This window comes from Fonsecaea pedrosoi, assembly GCF_000835455.1.
Source record: "Fonsecaea pedrosoi CBS 271.37 unplaced genomic scaffold supercont1.4, whole genome shotgun sequence".
Lineage (NCBI taxonomy): Eukaryota > Fungi > Ascomycota > Eurotiomycetes > Chaetothyriales > Herpotrichiellaceae > Fonsecaea > Fonsecaea pedrosoi.
This window is the reverse complement of record NW_013550612.1, coordinates 2808416-2828408: the sequence shown is the minus strand read 5'-3', so window position 1 is coordinate 2828408 and position 19993 is coordinate 2808416. Positions and strand designations below refer to the sequence as shown.

General features: G+C 50.9%; 9 protein-coding genes across 9 annotated transcripts; 4 read left to right on the top strand and 5 right to left on the bottom strand.

The window, feature by feature from the left end:
• Positions 1–217: 217 nt before the first annotated feature.
• Positions 218–1447, top strand: Z517_06824 (uncharacterized protein; the record flags this gene model as incomplete). Its single annotated transcript, XM_013428563.1, has 3 exons — positions 218–617; positions 669–1012; positions 1082–1447. 3 exons carry the CDS (start codon positions 218–220, stop codon positions 1445–1447), a joined length of 1110 nt encoding a protein of 369 aa, XP_013284017.1.
• Positions 1448–1473: 26 nt separating this feature from the next.
• Z517_06823 (uncharacterized protein) lies at positions 1474–2256 on the top strand (the record flags this gene model as incomplete). Its single annotated transcript, XM_013428562.1, has 3 exons — positions 1474–1582; positions 1633–2048; positions 2104–2256. 3 exons carry the CDS (start codon positions 1474–1476, stop codon positions 2254–2256), a joined length of 678 nt encoding a protein of 225 aa, XP_013284016.1.
• Positions 2257–3727: 1471 nt separating this feature from the next.
• Z517_06822 (uncharacterized protein) lies at positions 3728–4227 on the bottom strand (the record flags this gene model as incomplete). The annotated part of the gene is made up of 2 exons (XM_013428561.1): positions 3728–3798; positions 3846–4227. 2 exons carry the CDS (start codon positions 4225–4227, stop codon positions 3728–3730), a joined length of 453 nt encoding a protein of 150 aa, XP_013284015.1.
• A 430-nt stretch (positions 4228–4657) lies between these two features.
• Positions 4658–5692, bottom strand: Z517_06821 (uncharacterized protein; the record flags this gene model as incomplete). The annotated part of the gene is made up of 2 exons (XM_013428560.1): positions 4658–5388; positions 5422–5692. 2 exons carry the CDS (start codon positions 5690–5692, stop codon positions 4658–4660), a joined length of 1002 nt encoding a protein of 333 aa, XP_013284014.1.
• Positions 5693–7038: 1346 nt separating this feature from the next.
• Z517_06820 (uncharacterized protein) lies at positions 7039–8403 on the bottom strand (the record flags this gene model as incomplete). The annotated part of the gene is made up of 5 exons (XM_013428559.1): positions 7039–7288; positions 7355–7702; positions 7761–7890; positions 7964–8294; positions 8353–8403. The coding sequence occupies 5 exons, from the start codon at positions 8401–8403 to the stop codon at positions 7039–7041; spliced, it is 1110 nt and encodes a 369-aa protein (XP_013284013.1).
• Positions 8404–9082: 679 nt separating this feature from the next.
• On the top strand, positions 9083–10705 carry Z517_06819 (uncharacterized protein; the record flags this gene model as incomplete). Its single annotated transcript, XM_013428558.1, has 6 exons — positions 9083–9245; positions 9321–9442; positions 9531–9734; positions 9792–9937; positions 10008–10275; positions 10352–10705. 6 exons carry the CDS (start codon positions 9083–9085, stop codon positions 10703–10705), a joined length of 1257 nt encoding a protein of 418 aa, XP_013284012.1.
• Positions 10706–13948: 3243 nt separating this feature from the next.
• Positions 13949–14338, bottom strand: Z517_06818 (uncharacterized protein; the record flags this gene model as incomplete). The annotated part of the gene is made up of 1 exon (XM_013428557.1): positions 13949–14338. One exon carries the CDS (start codon positions 14336–14338, stop codon positions 13949–13951), a length of 390 nt encoding a protein of 129 aa, XP_013284011.1.
• Positions 14339–15137: 799 nt separating this feature from the next.
• On the top strand, positions 15138–17713 carry Z517_06817 (uncharacterized protein; the record flags this gene model as incomplete). Its single annotated transcript, XM_013428556.1, has 11 exons — positions 15138–15381; positions 15447–15484; positions 15553–15756; positions 15825–16012; positions 16074–16156; positions 16277–16359; positions 16413–16568; positions 16643–16892; positions 17046–17315; positions 17377–17450; positions 17534–17713. The coding sequence occupies 11 exons, from the start codon at positions 15138–15140 to the stop codon at positions 17711–17713; spliced, it is 1770 nt and encodes a 589-aa protein (XP_013284010.1).
• A 316-nt stretch (positions 17714–18029) lies between these two features.
• On the bottom strand, positions 18030–19818 carry Z517_06816 (uncharacterized protein; the record flags this gene model as incomplete). Its single annotated transcript, XM_013428555.1, has 3 exons — positions 18030–19032; positions 19099–19484; positions 19537–19818. The coding sequence occupies 3 exons, from the start codon at positions 19816–19818 to the stop codon at positions 18030–18032; spliced, it is 1671 nt and encodes a 556-aa protein (XP_013284009.1).
• Positions 19819–19993: the final 175 nt, after the last annotated feature.

Here is a 19993-nt window from a genome sequence, read left to right as displayed (position 1 = left end):
GGCTCTAGAACGATCCATACTCCCCTTCCGGTTCCCCATGGGGTGGGCAGGTCAGCGAGGAAGTACAGGTCGTGTCAAAGTGAGTATATATTCCGGGCACTCGTGCCACGTAGTCTTCCACTCTTGGGAGATCTCTTGTAAAATGCTTCATCTGCTGGGCATCCCTATTCAGTAGTACCCTCCATACATACTTGTTGTGCTTTTCGCCCCTTCAGAAATGTCTTTTTCCAGTGTTAATCCCACCTCGCCGGATCCGGAGATGTCAAAAAGCGGTTCGGACCGCGATGACTCTAACGTGGACGCCATCCAAATCCCTCAGTCCCGCGCATACAAGATCAAGCTGTGGCTGGCAATCGCCTCTCTGATCTTTCAGTGGGTGGCCAGCATGGGCACATTCCTGTGCATCGCTCCCATTATCGACTTAATCAACCAAGATATTGGGCCAAGAAGCTCCACCGCGTGGGTGGCATCTGCCTACACTGTGGTCTCGGGTGTGTCGCTCATCGTTGCTGGAACGTTGTCAGACCTGGTGGGACGGAGGTGGTTCGCCGTCGCCTCCAGTACGGCACCGATGATAGCAGGCATCATCGGTGGAACGGCCCAAAACATGTCTGCGGGTGAGTTACAACCTCCTTCTTGACGACTGGCTTGCCCTGACCCTCTGGAAGTGATTGCGAGCACCGCCATTCTTGGGATCAATGGCGGTTTAGTTCTCAATGTTTTTCCTTGCATATCCGAGCTGGTCCCAAAGAAGAGCAGAGGCTATGTCTTTGGAATCTTGAATGCTGCGGCCATCTTCTGGGTCATGTGCGGCTCTCTGATCGGACACGAAATGGCAATCCACAGCTCTGTGGGTTGGAGAGGACTGTTTTACATGACGATCGCCCTCAACGGTGCCGCCACCCTCTTCACCCTCTTGGTCTACTTTCCCGATAAGCCCCTGGCCACTAGAAATATGTCCAAGATGGAGATTGTGAGAGACTTCGATCGCGTTGGTCTTCTGGGTCTCATGGTCAGTCTCAATAAATACTGCACTTCTCTTATGAATTGTATCCGACATTCCTATTGACGACTTTCCCAGGTTGGACCGACCCTTTTCTTCATGGGAATCATCTGGATCAATGACAACAGCCCTACGAGCCCAAAGTTCCTGGCGCCCTTCCTTATTGGTATTGTCTCGATGATTGCCCTGGGATTCTACGAGGTTTATTGGGCCAAGAATCCCATCCTACACCCAGTTCTTTTTCGACAGATGCGGACTTTCACCATGCTCATCGTCATGACATTCGTTGGCGGGATGCTTTTTTACTCCCTGATCTCATTCTTTCCTATTTATCTTTCGGCCCTCTCAATGGCGCTGACGGACGCCAAACGGGAATTGATGGCATTCCGTTTGGAGCCGGAACAAACCTCGGGGGCGCTGGCTCCGCCATCTTGCTGCCTCTAGTTGGGCGCAAGATCGGCACCAACAACATGCTTGTCGCGGGAGTGCTGTTGCAGCTCATCTTCATTCCCCTAATGTGCGTCCCCAGTGTGACACAGAAAGGAATGGCGCTTGCATTTTCATTCTTCGGAGGCATGGGTGAGTCAAGCATTCATTGCGCCTCCGACACCCTCGCTGATCTCGCAAAGGCATTGGAGTCGTCGACCTCCTCCCAATTCTACTTATCCAGCTCGCCTCGCCAGATAAATGGATTGGATTTGCTTGCGCCGTCCTAGGCCTGTCTCGATATATGGGCGGCTCCACAGGAACAGCGATTTATCTCACAATCTACGAGAACAAAGTGAAAACGTTGATACCCAAGCGAGTCGCGGCGGCTGCACTTGCGGCTGGCCTTCCGTCTTCCTCGCTGCCCAGCTTTCTTGGGGTGCTCACAGGTGCAACCCACCAGCCTTCATTGATGGCAATCCCAGGAGTGACGACGGCCATCGTCGAGACATCTACACTAGCGATGAAGAACGCCAGTCGGGAAGCATTCAAATATGTCTGGCTTACGAGCATCCCGTTTGGGGCGATTGCGCTGATCTGCGCCTTGATCTGCAAAGACGTAGGTAGTCTTGGTCCCACAGCATTTGAAATTGTATTCTAACCAAGAGTTCTAGCAATCAAATATGCTCACGGACGAGGTGGCTCAACGCCTGAAGACAGACGAACTTGAGATACAGGTCCAGGTTGAGACGGGGCTGGAAAAAGGTGCCTCTGAACACTTTGAGAGGAAGAACGAGGAAGTCACTTCCACAACCGAGGCTGTGTGAGGCCCGCCAGATCCCAGATGCATGCGGCTGTCGTAACAAGAGCGATGCGGTACGCGTTGCTGTCACAACGAGCACTTTGATCTCTACACTATAGCGCCTCACACTCGTTCAGCTTACTGTCTAAGCACCCTCCACTCTCACGAATCACAGGTGGAACGAGTGGAGAAGGTGCGAATAACAGAATATCAAAACATACCTCCTTTCATGCATTTGACCTTAAATTGGACAATATGGGTTCCGAAACGCCTTACATACACAAGAAATGCAACGAGAAAACCGATAAACGTTAGCTATATCAACAACGTCTGGTAGGGCATTTCCATCCATTTGCAAGCTCGTGACCCTGGAGGGGTAATCGATAGACCCTCTGATATCCTCGACGACAGAGATAGAGAAGCAAAACCTACTTGGCTGGTGAAGTGACTTTCATTCAATAGGAACAATTTGCTGAGTATGGACCAGCAGTTCTGACACTGATATAAGGCTCCTGGGTTTAAGGAACGTATGGACCACACTTCGGAAGGCTTGAAAAGCACAGACGCTGCCTAGTCTATCATCTAGAAGCCGTGTGGTATTCAGAGTCAGCCTCAGGCGCGTCCCAAGGTTGAGAGGGTGCCATAAAGCACTGCTCCTGTACTTGCATTGCTCCCAAGCTCAGGCTCTCCGTGGAGTCACATACATGTAGAAGAGGAAAAGAAGGATTGAAATACCTGATCTGAGGCGGCTTGAGTACTAATGAACCATTTACACTGATAGCAAACTGGCCTGGGTCCGGCGTCCACTCGCGCAAGACGCTCCTCCACCCTAGGTAGGAAGACTTCGGCTACGAAGTAATGCCAGAGATTGAGGAGAACATGCTGGGATGGATGGGCAACGGTATGACTATGGCTCAGAAGAATAAAAGCATTTGCTACCGAGTATCTGGAGATCAAGTAGACAATTAACCGGCCCACCCCTGTGCACCCGGAAATCAGAGTCTCGTTCCTCCGGCACTTACAATAGAATGGGACCGCCACCGCCAACGAAAGCGTCAACCCGTGGGTTGTGACCGGTAGCGGAGAGGTGCATGTAGCATCTCTCGTTGTCTTTTAGATCAAAATGGGCTGTTCAGTGTGAAATCCGGGCCCCGATTAGATAGAAAGCACTGCCCTCCAGAAGATTAGACCAAGTTCCTATAGGCTGGAACAGAGGTTTTTTTGCAAGAATCTCGATCTGTCCAACAATTTGATACATGTGGATATATAAATATATCCATTGAATTGCAGAATCAGCCTACTTGTAGACAGTAGGGCGCACGCCTGCTCAGACCGGAAACCAGATATTTGAAGCGCTAATACAATTATAGTCATCTAGTACTTGTGGTGACCACGGAAACGTGGACGTCCCTTCGCACAATGAGGGGTCGAGCCTGTAAGACTGATTGGGCATGTCTGAGAGGAGGGGATTCCAAGTTGGATCGCGCAAGGCCTCCTTATTGGTACATGGAGCCGTTCCCTGTCGCGGTGTTTCGAGCGTTCTCGCGTTTTCTGATTCTGATAGGACCTGCGGGATGATGGCTGGGATCACTGGTGCTGTCGTGTCAGTCGCACAACTCGAGCTTGCCAATTGTCCAGACTGCCAGGCAAATACGAGAGGGGGCGGCACCGACATCGGTGACTCGTCGAAGGAAAGGCCGCCTTGTAGAGAATCATGGGAACCGCTATGGTTCGAAGTACCGATAGACTCTGGTCCACCGCCATTGATGCCGTTGCTCAACAGGAGAGCTTCTTCGGAAGAAGTGATGGACACCGCCGTCGGCGTGTCAGGCTGCCTTGTGGGCTCGTCAACAGCATCTAACATAGATTTGGAAAGTCCATCCATTTGCAGCTTGGAGCTATAGAGACCGTCGTTTCGCGGTTGCCTCTCATCCGGCCTCCTTGTATTGACGAGCCCTGCCAGCTCGGGAAATTCGACGGCGAATTCGTCCCTCATGCTAAGGCAACTCATGTCCTGGAACCACCGCTCTGCGGTCGGCGTCAATCTGATATCGCAACAATTAAGGTCCGCTGCCAGCATTTAATAGGGCTCGGGACCTCCAGTAGGGTAGACGTCAAAATACCCGACGAAAGAGCTGTAGAGGCTACATGTCTGGTAACTTTGCCAATTTCGTATCAAATGAGCTCGAACTCGCGGCCTGTGGGCGTGTGCACGAAACAGCGAGCCGATGGAACGAGGAGGTTGACATGTTCGGTACTCAATGGGGGCCGGCTTACCATGGAATAAAGTCGATGAAAGATGGGTGTGGAAACCACATTTGCTCAGCCAGCGGCCGATACCAACTTGGGCATTTGGCGAGGTTCTGGGCGGTGGGAAAGACCAACAACTTATCGTACAATGGCCGTGGTCAGTGTCCCATCGAGTTTCATGCACTTGGTGGGGGAGGAAGACATACTGTCAAGATTCGATACAAAACCCAAAACATGACGATTCTCCCCAATCTCGATCCATACTTCCAAAACCGGACCTCTCCGTAGGTGGCGATGGCAAGCTCTCTTTTCGTTGTGGCGAGACTGTCATCGTCCTCGGGCGCGTTCGTCGGGACCATGCTGTCGCACACGGGGACCGAAGATGGTTCTGACGCCTCAAGATCCTGGACCAACAGGTGGAGGATCCCACGCGTGTGAGCGAGGTTCCGAAGCCGCTTGCGGGGGCCGCAACTGGGCGGCCGGTGGATGTGAAAAAGGCGACTAGAGACATTGTAAACAGAGCCCGAGTAGCTAGTGTTGGATCTCCAGATCATGATAGCCTCGAGAAACTCGGCGTCTGAAAAGTTCGACTCAAGATTCGGTCGCTGGAGGGCGGCGCAGATTTCTGGAAATGGAGATGGAGAGTTGGGCACCGCCATGCGAAAATCCAGTTCCGTTATCAGGTTAAATGGGGCATTGAGGCCGGGTTCATGATTGACTTCTGCTTGAGGTCTCTGGTCGTGCCCGGAAGCGATGGTAACAGCGAGGCTCGCTTCGACATAAGCCCTCGTGTGAGCGTCGATAGATTGAGTGCCCGTGGTCGTCGATAGAAGAGTCGTTGGAGCGCCAGGACAGCTGCCTCCAGGGCGTACCTCGAACAGGAGATGTGCATCTTCCCAGGGTATGCCTCAGGAAGAGTACACTGATAACAATTTCCCACGAAGGTTGTCCCTCTCGGCTTCAAGAGTCTTGTTTTCTACAAGTAGTTCCGATACACTCCGGTCGGGCTGCTGGCTGCTCAGGAGCTCGACGCGCTGCTGCAACGAGGCGATAGTCTGACGTGCCTTGTTTCGGTTTTCTCGCACCAGGAGCCTGTCTGCCGCCCGCTTTCTGTTCAGTTGTTGCGCTGTCAACTTGTCTTTCCACCCTGATTTGGGCGCCGACTCGCCCTCATCAGGGGGTCGTGGTGAGGCAGCGCGGCGTCGAGGCATGAACAGTGTCCCTATATCTGACTGTCGCCGCCGGGGTGAGTGTAACGAATGTGCATCGAGGGGTCTTGCTAGCTCCAGGAATCGTCAATGGAGCAATAAGCTCGCGTAGAGGGAGAAAAGTACACATGAAGTAATTGAGCGTCGAGCGAGAACTGGTGCCGTACACGTGGGACGCCCTCCCACGCTAAGTTTCCCTACCGTCTGCCGATCTGCGGACGATTCGCCAGCACAGGGCACGGTTTTGTTACTGGAAAACTCGGGGCAGACTTGGGGACCCCAGAGCAGCTTGATCTGGGTGGATTGCGGACACAAAAAATGAGGTTGGCGGTCGGGAGAACAGGGCCCGACGAGTCTGGGCAGCCCGGCGGCACTCAGGGGCCAGTCCCTAGCGGGTCTCTCGCCTCGGAAAGTGGGGGGACGACGTCGTCCATTGACTCATCTGACAGTCAGGCTCGGTCTACAAAACCAGGGGGCGGTGTGGACCCTACCACGCATGACCAACGAAACACAGGAATGGAAGTCGGGGGTTGACACCTCATTGCACAGTATTGCATAAGGGAGCTTTGAGCGAGCCACGAGGCAGTGCACTGTAGTGTTCAAAGTATAGAGGGCAACCACGGCCGCCCGTTTGAAGCATTGCACCCCTGGCGTCTGTCTAGAGGGAGCCAGGCAGACTTGATCCGAGAATATGCACAAGGGTCCTCCTTCAGATGATGGGATGCCACCGTTGGCAAAGTAGGCTCGGGGCAAAGGAGCCTATCTACTCGGTACGGTGTACGGAGTACATACATACAGTAAGTAGATGGGGGCCACCAAGCCGCCTCTGTGGTATCCACTACTAGGGTTACGTCGGTAGCGACTACTTCGTGAATGTGTTAGAAGACCTCTTCAGTCGCTGGGTTGACGACTAGGAATTTTTCTCTCTCTTTTGGCCTTAACAAACTCGTTGCTGATAAAGAGACGAGTTCCGACGGGTCCAATGTCGGATAAATGGCCGCTTGTTGCCATACGTGCTTTGTTCTTTACTTTAAAAAAGGACAACAAGAAGATCCTGGCACGGCTCGCGCGACGCGAAGATGGAAAAGGGTAATCAAGGGGCCGACTTAGATGACTTGCAGGATATATCTCTTCCTACAATCCGTTGACATCAATCGAAGAAAGATGGTGAACGATAGGCGTCGTACCTGCGATATACAGGCTAAGAATTCTAGTCTGATCGATTGTGAAAGATCTACTCATTCTGTTCTTGGACCCAGTTCCGGACTTCTTGTCGGATCTTGAAATTTAGGAAAGGATAATTTTGGGTTATAGTAGTCGTTGCTTAGATACCGAGCGTCGCATTGACCTCAATCCATCCTGACACCAAGCTTGGTAGTTGTTTTGCCCTCGACCAATTTCGCAAAGAGATCTGGCACCGCTTCTAAATCACTAATTTCCACCTCAGGGATGATTCTATGTCTTTGAACAACGTCCAGCATCTCCCGCAGCTCCAGAGGACACCCAGTTTGAGTTCCTTTCACCACTACCATCTTCTGAATCATAGGCAGAAGGTTGAATTGGATTGGTCCATGTGGAACGCCGACTGTGACGAGGGTCCTTAGGATCGATCAGCACACAACATACAATGTACTTGGTTGCACGAAGTGAAACACAAAAACTTACTTCCCAAACCCGATAGTTTCCAACGCACCTTCGTATGCAGCCTGTGATCCTACTGCAACCACTGCTCCATCCAAGCCTTTCCCGTTCGTGATCTTCTCAACTGCCTGCTTTGTAGATTGGAGGTCGGAAGGGTCTACGACCTCTGTTGCCCCGTAATTGGACGCAGACGACCTCGCTGTGGGTGAGACATCGAACCCGATGACGGTATATCCCAGGGCAACGGCAAAGCGCACAACTAAGGTACCCACCCCTCCCAGCCCAAAGACACCCAGGTACCCGCGACCTGGGGCGTCAACCTTCTTGACGGCACCGTACGCCGTGATTCCGGCACAGAAGAGTGGTGATAGCCTGTCATGACAGTCAATCCGTGGGCACACTTCATGAACAACTTCACCATGGCGCATACTTCTCCAGCGGTAAGCCGTCGTGGATCTTGACAGCAAATTGCCAATCGACGACAGTATATTGAGCAAAGAAACCGTCCAGATGGAATCCTTGATTCTTCTTGCCGTTCTCGCAACATTGCCCATGACCCGCTAAAGTTTGCTTCTTGAGTTGAAGAACATACAAAAAGTTCAGAGAACAATTAATCGAACAGTTATGACTTACCTAGACATGCAGCGCAGGAGCCACAGGTGCGAATCGCGTTCACGAAGCCCACCCTATCTCCCACCTTAAAGCCGCGAACAGGTTCTTCGACTAAATTGCGGACGCTGCTGTCAGTCGCGTCGAACCATCCGCGCTTACAGATGTAATCCGCACCTTTGACCACGATCCCAACGCCTTCATGTCCCGGTACGATACCTTTGGGATCGCCTAGGAACCCTCGCCATGGGACAATGTCAGATGCGCAGAGGCTAGCAGCAACCACCTTCACAAGTAGGTCGCCAGGAGCGAGCTCTGGAAGTGGTTTTTCAGTGACTGCAAGTCGTTCGTTTGCCTGTTGATGGCGTGAGCAGGCTCTTTCGAAGTGATTTTTGACTGGAGATCCGACGGACCTGCTGAAAGACGATTGCTTTCATAGATTGTGGAAGATCTGAAATTGCCATTGTGTGGCGGACGGATAGCACATGCACAGCCTGTAGGTAGAGTTGTCCCAAATGTCATCAGGCCTGCGAACCCGTAGGCATGGAGTACCTATAATCATAAACGAGGACCTAAAATACGGGATTAAACACAGGGACGACCTGGTCGTTGACCACGAGTCGCCCGGCTGCCGTTCCACTGCATCCTGGCGCCCAAATTGATATTTCTCCAACTAGAAAATGAAAGCAATTTTTAAGGGCAAGCCTAAGAATTCGTGACTTTTGCCATAGGGTTTAGAGCTCGTCTCCTTGAACTCTTCTCATCTGAAAGAGCCCATTGTGAATCTTTTTGCGCCGGGCCCGAAAAGGAAAACAGTATGGACGAAATAATCCGTCGGCTTGAAGGCAAAGTGTACATTAATAATGAAGTAAGGATGCTGATCGGTTGATTAGAAATGACACTCACAACATAGCTAACATCTTTGGAAATAGTACATTGACTCTCAAAGCTCTGTCTAGTAAGAGACGACGTTCCTGACTCTGTTTGAAAGGTTCTAGCTAACTCTTTCTCAGTCTCACAGTTTCCGATCCAGCTGACGGTAAGGTTCTTACATCGAAGATCCCGAATGCATCATCAGAGGACCTGGATCTTGCTGTCAAGTCAGCCGAAGACGCATTTCAACGCTCGAGCCCGTGGCGGACCATGAGCACCGCGGCGCGGAGACAGTGCATGTGGAAACTTGCCGACCTCTTCAACGATCCGGTCCACGCGGACATGATGTCTCAGTTGGAATCTCATTCCTTTGGCAGACCAATCAAGCCTCACCTGGACGTTGATGTTGCAGTTGCCGTGGAGGGCATTCGATGTGAGCAGTTACCACTGGGGGCGATGCCCGTAGTCCGGGAATATCTGCTGATACATGGCATGCATCGTCCCATAGACTACTCTGGCTGGTGTGACAAGGTCACCGGGGAAACACATCTCAAGGACAACGGATTTACAAAGTCTGTGCGAAGGGAGCCGATCGGCGTGGTTGGAGCACTTTTGGCATGGAATGGCCCGGTCAGATGCCCTGCACAGATACCCAGCTCATGCCCGCCACGAGTGGACGAGTATGATGAACATGGGACTGACGTCGACCACTTTCCAGATTGCCTCTGTCGTCATGAAGGCCGGCCCAGCACTGGCCACGGGCAATGTTATAATCCTGAAACCGAGTGAGAAGACCCCTCTAGGGGCGCTCTACGCGGCCGACCTCTTTCGTCAGGCGGGATTTCCACCGGGGGTTTTTCAAGTCCTCCCTGGCGATGGAAAGCTTGGTACGCTGATGGCATCACATATGAGGATTCGAAAGGTAAGCCCTTCTTCCACCACAACGTTCAGAGTGCTTCGATCTCAAGGGTACCCGCAGATAAGCTTCACGGGCTCCATTTCAACAGGCAAGAAAGTGCAGGAGGCAGCGGCCAAGTCGAATTTGAAGCGTGTGACTCTGGAACTCGGCGGGAAAAGCCCCGTCATCGTATTTGAAGATGCCGACCTCGACGTTGCCGCTTTCTGGTAAGTCCAAGATGACCGTCGTTCTCATCTTCACTCAACAGGCGCGCGCGGGAACTAAGCCAGATTCCAGGGCTGCGACCGCCATAACTGCAAACTGTGGCCAGTACTGTATCGCTGGATCGAGAGTCTACGTCCAGAGCGAGGTGTACGACGCTTTTCTCGGCCGCTATACTGCAATCTTGAAACAGATGGCCGGCGGCAAAGGCATCCCCAGCGATCCATCGACGACTTATGGCCCCGTGGCCGACAAGATACAATTTGAGCGTGTCCAGGCATACATCGAAAGCGGGAAAGGCGAAGCGAAGCTGGTCCTTGGGGGCGACCGAATGGGGAACAAGGTCAGTCAAGCGCCAATTACACAGGCTAGCCGCCGCACGTTACATCTGCTGACCGTGAAATTTCTGATATCAACAGGGCTACTTCATCCATCCGACCGTCTTCGCAGATCCTACTCCGAACGCAAAGGTCTACAAAGAAGAGATATTTGGACCAGTCTCAGTGGTAAAGCGCTTCTCGACCGAGGAGGAGGTCATTGCTCTGGCCAACGATACCGAGTTTGGTTTGATGGCCGGGGTCTTCACCAAGCAACTCGACAGGGCAGAGAGGATGGTGAGTGCTATAGAGTCTGGCACCGTCTGTATTAATTCAATGATGATTGTGAGCGCCCAAACTCCTTTTGGCGGGGTCAAGCAATCAGGCTACGGGAGCGAGGGTGGCTTCGATAGTATTCTTGCTTACACCCAAGTCAAGACCGTTTTTCTAAGGTAGGTGGACTCACCGAAGGAACACTGGTACACCTTGTTAACACAACACGCAGCTCCTAGCAAAGGATGTTCTATATCGTGACAAGCAACGGAGCTTAGAATAGAATCACATAAATTGGAACTCTGCTCTCCATCTATGCTCCCGTGACAGTGCGTAGCTAGGAGACAATGTCCTCGAGGTCGAAATTTGGTTATTTCCCATCTCTATCTAATTTTTGAGCGACGGTCAGTTTCATCCAACCTTATCGAGGCATCGTGATACCCTTGTGTCCTGGCAGCATCATTTGGTGTCGACCTTATGATAAGACATGGCATGCGGCGATAGGTTGTTATCAAATCAATTAACTCATCAACAAGATGTGAGAACTCCTGTTACCTGCCGTGCGAGTTGAGACCCAATGGCCGATATCATGTGATCGACAGTATTGAAGCTGACTAAGGATACTGACACGTGACTCTTGGCAATGCGCGGCCAATTAGAAGATCATTCGGAGTTACTCCGGGTTCTTCTTTGCTTAGCACATCGCTGCCCAGAAATAATCCCTGTATTTCGCAGCCTTACCGCTCTTGGGGTCGCTCTCCACAATTCGGCGTGCTGTCATGTCATCCTTTAGCAACAATTGTTCGCTGCTCGGAATCAATACCGGACCGGATCAAACTGACAGACACATTGATTGGAAAGAGCATTAGTCGTCCTTCTCCTGGGGCCGCCATTCATAAAATTGTGCTTGTTGACCAAGGATGAATTCGAAGGCTGAGAGACTGAATTTCTCCTTGCCTCCAAGAGGCCAGCTACAAGCTTGCGGAACTCCGGAATTCCTTAAACCCCAGCCAAGCTGCACTGCAATACCCTAAGAAATCTGGGGCCCCACAATGGTGACGAGCGGTCTCGATCGGGAGTTTTGTGGAGCTTTCAACAGTGGACGAGTCGTCCAGGCTTGTAATACGAGGCATCTACAGGGAGGCTAAGTAGCGCGCTGACTCAGGGTATGGATGACAACGGATGGTAACTTACTGGTTGCGGCGAAGCCCATTTCCCAGCAAGTGGCGGTGAAGGGAGGATTCGGCTCCCCGACGAGTAAACGTAGTTGCCCTGCTGCCCTCGGTCAAAGTGGTCCAGTTTTGAAGAGTACAGTGTATACCCGCTACTTGACGTAACGGGCAGTGAGCATCTTCCTCTGCAATGCTTGTAGCCAAAGAAATCTCCGAATTAGAGATTTCTCGCTTCTTATGTGAGACACTCACTGGAGTCATGCTCCACTGGTAGGATCTAATCATCGATCCAGATAGTTACCTCCGTGCCCACGTCCACGAGTACTGCTCCTACCACGATGACCACGTCCCTAAGTAGCTATGACTTGTGGTGGTCCCCATGACATCCGAGGTCAATAATTCACTGTGATTATTGGTTGAACCGTACTAGGGGAACTGTATATTTATATCGATAAGAATTTCACGGAAGACCTGGCCGGCTTTTACGAGTCGCGTGTAACGACTCTGTACCCCCTTCGTCTGGCTCAATTGTATCATGGAGTAGCATTGCCCAGGAGCTGGTATCAGTCCCATAACTAAAAAATGCTATCATGCTGTTCGTTTGATGGGTCCGCCGGAGTGTGTATGCTAATCGATTGGGGAGGGTGTTCTGGAGCTTCGATAGCAAAATTAATTATTCTCACGACTCGGCTGGGAATACGGTGAGCATGGTCACGAAGCTTGCGCTTGGCTAGACAGCAGTTGTGCTCACTTAGATCTCTGCCCAACACTCAAGTCTTCTTTCTTTGAGACATTCGTTTTCAGTCAGCTTCAATGGCCCCAGAGCTGACAAGTTTGCACATGATCAGTCACCGTTGCAGCTTATCGAGCTGTACAAACATCCACTTTAAACCTTCTAAAGCCGTTCAGGAGAATCGGGAGTCCTCGGAGCCAGCACACAAGCTCAGGGTATTGCTCTCATGGGTGCGTGGGAACTTGCTAGATCATCTCGAGAGTGCTTGATCTTGAGACCAGATGTCAAGTCAAATCATTGGATCAAATCACTGCATCAAATCGACCGTTGCAACACGAAGATTCTCGTCCACAGTATCAGCAATGCTTTAGTCGCTTCTGATGGTTACGGACTACTTTACACGATGGAAGCCATGGAATCCCGCCGGGCCCAGAAAGACAAGGATGGGAACACTGTTTGACTCGGGGCATGTCAGTACCCCTATTCGCGATGGAAGAGGTTGGACTAGCGAAACCGAGCATCTCCCCCAGAAGGACATGAGGATTACTTCGATCACAGCGTCAGGGTCACTACAGGTACAACAAAGTACAGTAGGTTACCGGCATGGAGCGGACTCTTGGGTGATAAACAGGATCTATTCCCAGATGATTGTCCCAAGGCTAGCAAGCATATGTCGCGGTCTCTCGGCCGGAATTCCTTCGAAGGCGCCATATTGCAATAACATTCATCTGCAATGAGGCTTTCGACCGTCAATTACCAAGGAAGGAATGTTCCGTTGCCCACCGGGGAGCAAATATTCACGCTGCTGAGGGCCTGGACATGGGCGAACCTAATCGGAGACCTTTGGGGATGGATCTTCAATTTTAATATTCGTGTCCATGTTGACAGCGTGACTCTCCGCTCTAGGAGTCTAGATGGAGCCTCTGTGCTCCAAATAGCTTGAAAGATCACCACGGTATTTCCATTCTACTTCATTCCTAGTTCTTGCCATATCATTTTCGGGTAGATATATATGTCGAAGGACCGGGACTCCGTCACGGGAAGCACAGGTCACTTCGTACCTCAGTATCACCTCGGGGCTTGTTACTTAAGCGGCTGTGGTCCAGCTCATAATTTCCACCCGTCTAGCGACCATTAGCAAGAATCAAGAGAATTGGCCGCCGGTTGGCTGTTCACCTCACCGCCATCTGAGAAGGACTTTCCAGATATAAAAATTTGTGAAGAAATCGCGCGTGTGGCGACCGTAGCCATTCACTCTGCGGAGGGTTTGAAAACGGGACGACTCACAGGTCACTTCCTCATGTATATGGACTTTGTATGTATGGGTAACCCGTATCACGTATCCGAACACCCTGAACCGCAGTATCTCACTAGAAATCCCAAGTTGCAGGGGAAGCCGAGCCAGCTTGACGGACCAACGGTTTTTGTAACAGAGCATGATTTGCCATCTATCCATGTCAAAATAAGGGCCGGGTACGGATCATGTTTGCGCCAGCAGTGTTGTACTCCTGGTGCAGATTATCAAGAGACCGCCCAAATCTCCACACGACTGACAAACTCGTTAAGTGTTGGATATGCGTCGTGCCATTGATCAATGAGGACCCAGTGGTCAATATTTTCGGCAAATGCCTCAAAGGCAGGGTCGAGCCCGATCTCACCCTCATCGTTCATGATCAAGAGTGATTTGGCTCCCGGCCACTGTAGCCTTAAACAACTGGCGAAATTCCGCTCGAATGCGCGTTTTTGGGTCTGGTAGATCTCGGGACGATCAATCAGCGCGTCTCGCAACTTGGGGAATGCCAGAAAGTCAATTTCAATAGGATGCGGTACATTTTCCTGTTGCGGAGTAGGTCGCAGACAGTCGGGGATATCATGATAAAACTCTGGACATGGGTACATATGTACAGACATTCCCGCAAGATCTCACATATGGAGCAAGATCACTGCCATGCGAAACCGCTTCATGTCAAGGTCAGATGAGGCGACCCACGGGTGCCCCCTTCCGCTAGGATCGCAAAATCGAGTAGCGTGGGTTTGTCGCCAATGTTTTATCTGAGTCTTTGAGTCGAAGCTTCTATAATTGACGAGCCAAGTCAAACATGGGCGCTTTGCTGACGAATCTGATGTCCGTTGGCAGGACTGTCTCTGGAGAAGCAACGAAAGTTCCCGGACCGTCTGTGACATGGCAGTTATCATCCCGTGGCCTCTCAACGCTACGAGCTCATCTAACCTGGGCCGAATTACCGTGGAACATTGAAGGGTTCTTCCACAGAGTCGCCGTACCGGGACCGGAATTCCGGGATTGTTGACTGTATGATGTTGGCTTCCGGGGACAAGACACCTAAGCTTGTCTGACAAGTATTTATGCGGGCTATTAGTTTATGTATTATGACAAGAGGTTCGGAATTACCAAGACAACTAACTGATGGGCCAACAGTTAGCCGACAGCATTGGTCCTGCAGTATTCAGAAGACTTGCGTCCATCAATGGTACCTCGGATGGGAAAGCTTCAAGGCCGACACATAGTCCGCTCTATTTAACCCAAAGCCCACCCCCAATCCGATTGAATGAAGTGACATACGTTGACTTGGACTGCGCAAGGGAATTTTGATTTATTCCGTTAAACCGCACTCTCCCAAGGCGCATGCCATCGGGGATAGCTTATTGTACTAAAAGGGATAAGCCAACCAGTCTATCAAAGCGCGAGAAAATGGAGAGAGACCAGCGAGAACCGCCGCCGCACACGAGTTCGAATGGGTATTTCGTCCCTGACGTCACTTACCTAGACCCAGGAAATCGTCGAATGCGAATCGTCACCATAGGTGCTGGCTTCTCAGGCATAATGTATGCATATCGCTTTCAGAATGAACTTGAGAATGTCGAACACGTCATTTATGAAAAGAATGGTGATATTGGCGGGACGTGGCTGGAAAATCGCTATCCTAATTGCGCCTGTGACGGCAAGTTATTCACCATCGTTAGAGCAGTCAAGTACTTTTACTGACGCCAGAACTCCCAGTTCCAAGTCATTCTTACGTATATAATTTCGCACTGAATGTAAGCGAGGCTACAACTGGGTGCTTGCGGGCAATGGGGTCAAAGTCTAACCTTTTGTCAATCACTAGCCATACTGGTCCGAACTGTACTCGTCCAGTGATTCTATCTGGAAATACCTCGATCGTGTATGTCGAGTTTGGGACCTGCGTAAGTATATGCAGTTCAACTGCCGTGTGATTGAGGCGACGTGGAATGAGGGTCTTGGAAAGTGGATGCTAAAGGTAGAGCAAACCTACTCGGACGAAAGCACCTGTGTGTTGGAGGACGAATGTGTAAGTCCAACCACTTGTTAACAATTGCCGTCTGCCCAGTTAGTTCGAGAGCTAATGATGGTGAGCAGGATGTACTTATTCAGGCAACGGGTATGCTTAACAATCCCAAATTGCCAGAGATTCAGGGATTAGGGTCCTTCAAAGGTCGAGTGGTACACACGGCACAATGGCCTGATGAGTTCAATGCCGCTGAATGGACCGGGAAGAAAATCGTCATCGTAGGAGCAGGATCGTCCAGCTTACAAGCGACTCCCGGGTGAGAAGGAGCCTTCACTCAGTAGTTTTAAAGCCGTAAGCAACACTGACACCGGGCACAGAATGCAACCATATGCGAAAGAACTGCACGTTTTCATACGATCCAAATCCTGGCTGGCGTCCGTTCAACCAAACTACGGTGTTAGTGCACCCTCCTCCCCACTGACTACTTCATCAGCGTGACTGACTTGTGCCTAGCTGAAACCAGTTTGTGAGGCTCGCATTTCTCTGGCCCAACCTCAACAACGTGATACTGACATCAGAGTTCAAGGGTCTCAAGAAGAACAAGAGAGTTTTGCCCGTGATCACGCAAAATTGGTTTCGCAAGCACGAGTCTATGAAGCAGGAGTATGGCGCCTCCAACCCTTGATCCCCGTCCATCGACTGAAAATTTCTGAAAGGCAAATAGAGTCTGGAAAGCCTTGTTCAAGGATTCTCCCGAACAAGAGGCTTTCCGGTCGCGCTTTCAACAGATCATGCGCGATGAACTTGAGGACGAAACACTCGTGAAGGGGTTGGTTCCAGATTTCGCCGTTGGCTGTCGAAGAACGTCTCCGGTACGTTCTTGGCTCTGGCTATCACCATTCCCTTTGATCCAAGAATCTACTTTCGGGTTGACACTGAAGCCAAGGGTCGCGCATTTATGCAAGCACTGAAAAAGCCGAACGTATTTCCTCATTTCACAGCACTGGCCAAAGTGCGTGAAACCTCTGTGATTGGAGCGGATGGTAGCGAGATTGCAGATATTGATGCCATTGTCCTCGCGACTGGGTTTGATACAACTTACTTGCCTCGATTCAATGTGGTGGGCATGAATGGTATTTCTCTGAGAGCTAAATTTACACCCAACCCGGATTCTTATCTTGGAATCGGTGTTCCAGGTATGTTGAATGTTAGAGATTCACAAATCTTGCCGTGCTGACGTTCTTGGTGCAGATTTTCCAAATTTCATACGTACGTTTTGTTTACCTTTCTAACTATTCAAGTGTGACCAGAAGGCTTTCTGCGGCAACATCAAGATGTAACCAAAGAAGTACTGATTTACTTTATAGTTACCTTTGGGCCTACCTTTCCGGTACTTACGGGATCAGTGACAGCCTCAATCAGTGCTGTAGCAGACTATGCCATCCAGATGATCAAGAAAATTCAGGCAGAAGACCTCCTCTCCGTTTGTCCACGACAAGATATTACGGATCAGTTTAACGAGCACTGCCAAACCATGTTGCACGGAACCGTCTGGGAAGATCACTGCAATTCGTGGTACAAGCGACCATCGGACGGTCGCATTACCGCAGTCTGGCCTGGTATATAACACTCCACTGCTTGAATCTCTGCCTTGTTGAAAGGAGCTCACAAAGGGTACAGGTAGTGCATTACATTTCCAGGAAGTTGTCCGTCATCCTAGATGGGAAGATTTTCACATCAAGTCTCGCAATAAGGTAATTCAGACCTTTTTTTTCAATTTTGTTTCCCCATAGTTTGTGGAAAATCCCAACTAATTCCATGCTTTTGATGATACCAGCTGAACAGCGACATAAATGCGGATATTGCTCCCTATATGAATGTCGACAATCTGGACTTGGCCTTCTACGATTACGATAGATTTCCTTTACGCAAGGAGGCAGCCCCAACACCAAGCCAGGCTCGGGAACAGACACTCAGACCACGACCCGAAGCAGTCGAGCGCAATGGTGGGCCGTAGTCGATCAAAAAGCCCAATTTGCACAAGCATGACATGCTTGTTCCACGGCCCGCTTGAAAGCTAGTATGCGACGTCGTCTTTAGGGGACAGGGTGTCGTTATTGTTCTTCCTGTCACCTTAGCCGAAGACCCATGTGTTTTCTTGCCACTTGCTAGAATATATGCCTTCAACAAACGTCAATGTGAGGACGCCCGATAGAACGCACGACTATCCGTCAATGCATCAAAGAATTTCTCCTCATTGCTTTGTACTAATGCTGGAAAACTTTTCCCATTCGGCCCTAATCGGCATGTGCCCATTTCCCTTATGTTCCTCCTCAAGAGGCTGCACGTCCCCGGCTTTCATAAGGCAGTAGAAGACACATGAACCCAGCCAAAGTCAGGAGAGACGCACAAAGCCAGATAGGAGTATCCGTCTCAATGCCAACATAGGCAGCGATGAGAGGAGCCATCACGCCGGCCAGACGGTTGAATGTCATCATCAAACCATTACCCGTTCCTCTTATCGGTGCCGGAAAGAGCTCAGGTGTATAGCTGTAGAGCAATCCGTACATCAGGAACTGGAAGAAGGAGATCGCACAGGAGAAGCCGAGGACGGCTGCAGAGTTGCTGGCCTGAGTGTACAGAAACAGAAATAGTCCTGTACATATGCATGCAAATGCGCCAGTTCCCTTGCGACCCACGTTCTTCAGTCTCACAGAAAAGCCACCTAGAATAGCAGCTGGGAGACCACAAACTGCTTGGATCGTATAGTTGCGGTATGTGATGTCCAGACTTGAGGCGCCGACCGCGACACCCTTTCTTTCCAGATAGAAGGGAATGAAAGAATTGTACAAAGGGTAAGACATTCCAATCGCTGTCCAGAGGACGATCATCATACTAGTGGAGAGAGCCATTCGCGGAGTCGAAAACAGTGCTCGTACCTTGCTCGGCGCCCACTTTGCCATGAATCGTTGGATCGTCGTCTGGTTGGCAGTGGCGTGCAAACCAGCACCACCACTCTGAGAGTCGCGGTCGTCCGCTAGAAGTGCAGCTGCTTCCAGCCGTGCGTCTACGGCCTGGAGATGTGCCAAGGTCAGCCAGGTCGTTTTCCCATCCCGCGCGGCCATCTTCGTGATGACCTTGACGGCTGCCTCGTCTTTTCCTCTCCCCAGCAGATACTTTGGTGTTTCGTACAGCCCGAACATGAAACGGCAGAAACTGAGAAAGAGAGTAAAGCCACCTAGGGTCCAGTAGATATACCGCCACCCAATGTTCTCGTGAAACCCACATTCGCTTTGCGGCGTCCCGGCAGGGCATGTAAAGTTGACGACGAGGGGCCTAGATTATCAGTCATTCCCCGAAATTCTTGAATAAATCAAAAAATTCTGCTGTGGGCAAGCTTACCAGGAGACCAAAGCAGCCACAGCAATACCGGTTGCCAAGAACACCGACTGCACGGTCAGTAGATGTTGGTGTGTGGCCGGGATATATTCCAGGAAGATAGCACTGTCAACCGCATGATTGCCGCCGGCGCCAACACCAATCAGAGCACAGAGCGTGGCCATGGCGACAAAGTTCGGTGAGCCTGCAGCGACCAAGGCAGATAGGGAAGAACAAAGCAGTGAGATGTTAAAGGCAGGGCGACGGCCAATAAAGTCGGCGGCGAGGGGCCATGTCGATGCGCCGATTGTGAGACCAACGTACTTGGCGACAGTAAGGAAGGCGATGCGCTTGACAGCGAACTCTCGCTGGATAGCCGGACCGACGATGGTGATGGCTTGTAGCCAGACCTGAAACCACACTCAGTCACAGCACGGAATACAAATTTCAGTGATAAGTTACATTATCCACAAACCACCCGAATCCAGTAAGTATGAAGAGCTTCCACTGGAACGGTCCCATGCCAATATCAATCAACGCTTCATTGACGAGTGCGATCTTCGCTTCGTAGGCAGCATCGGCACCAGGTTGTACGTGAGTGGTGTCGATGCCATGGTAGTCTCGGTGGCCGGTGGTTTTCTGCTCGACGCTCAACTCAACTCGGTCCACATGACCAGTGGCTTCGACCTTCTCTTCCAGGTGACCTGGCTCTGTAGAACGTTCGCGGATTGACCTGTCGGACATGTTTGCAATAATCGAAGCTGGACGAGTTCAAAGTGTATAACCCAGACTACTTCCCGCGCGACAAACCTCGCATTAAATACTTCGATTCCCCAGGCTGCCGCTCCTGAGATTGTAGCTTGGTATATAGCCGCGGAATTACGTGTGGAATTTTCGGAATGCGATTCCTTGACCATCG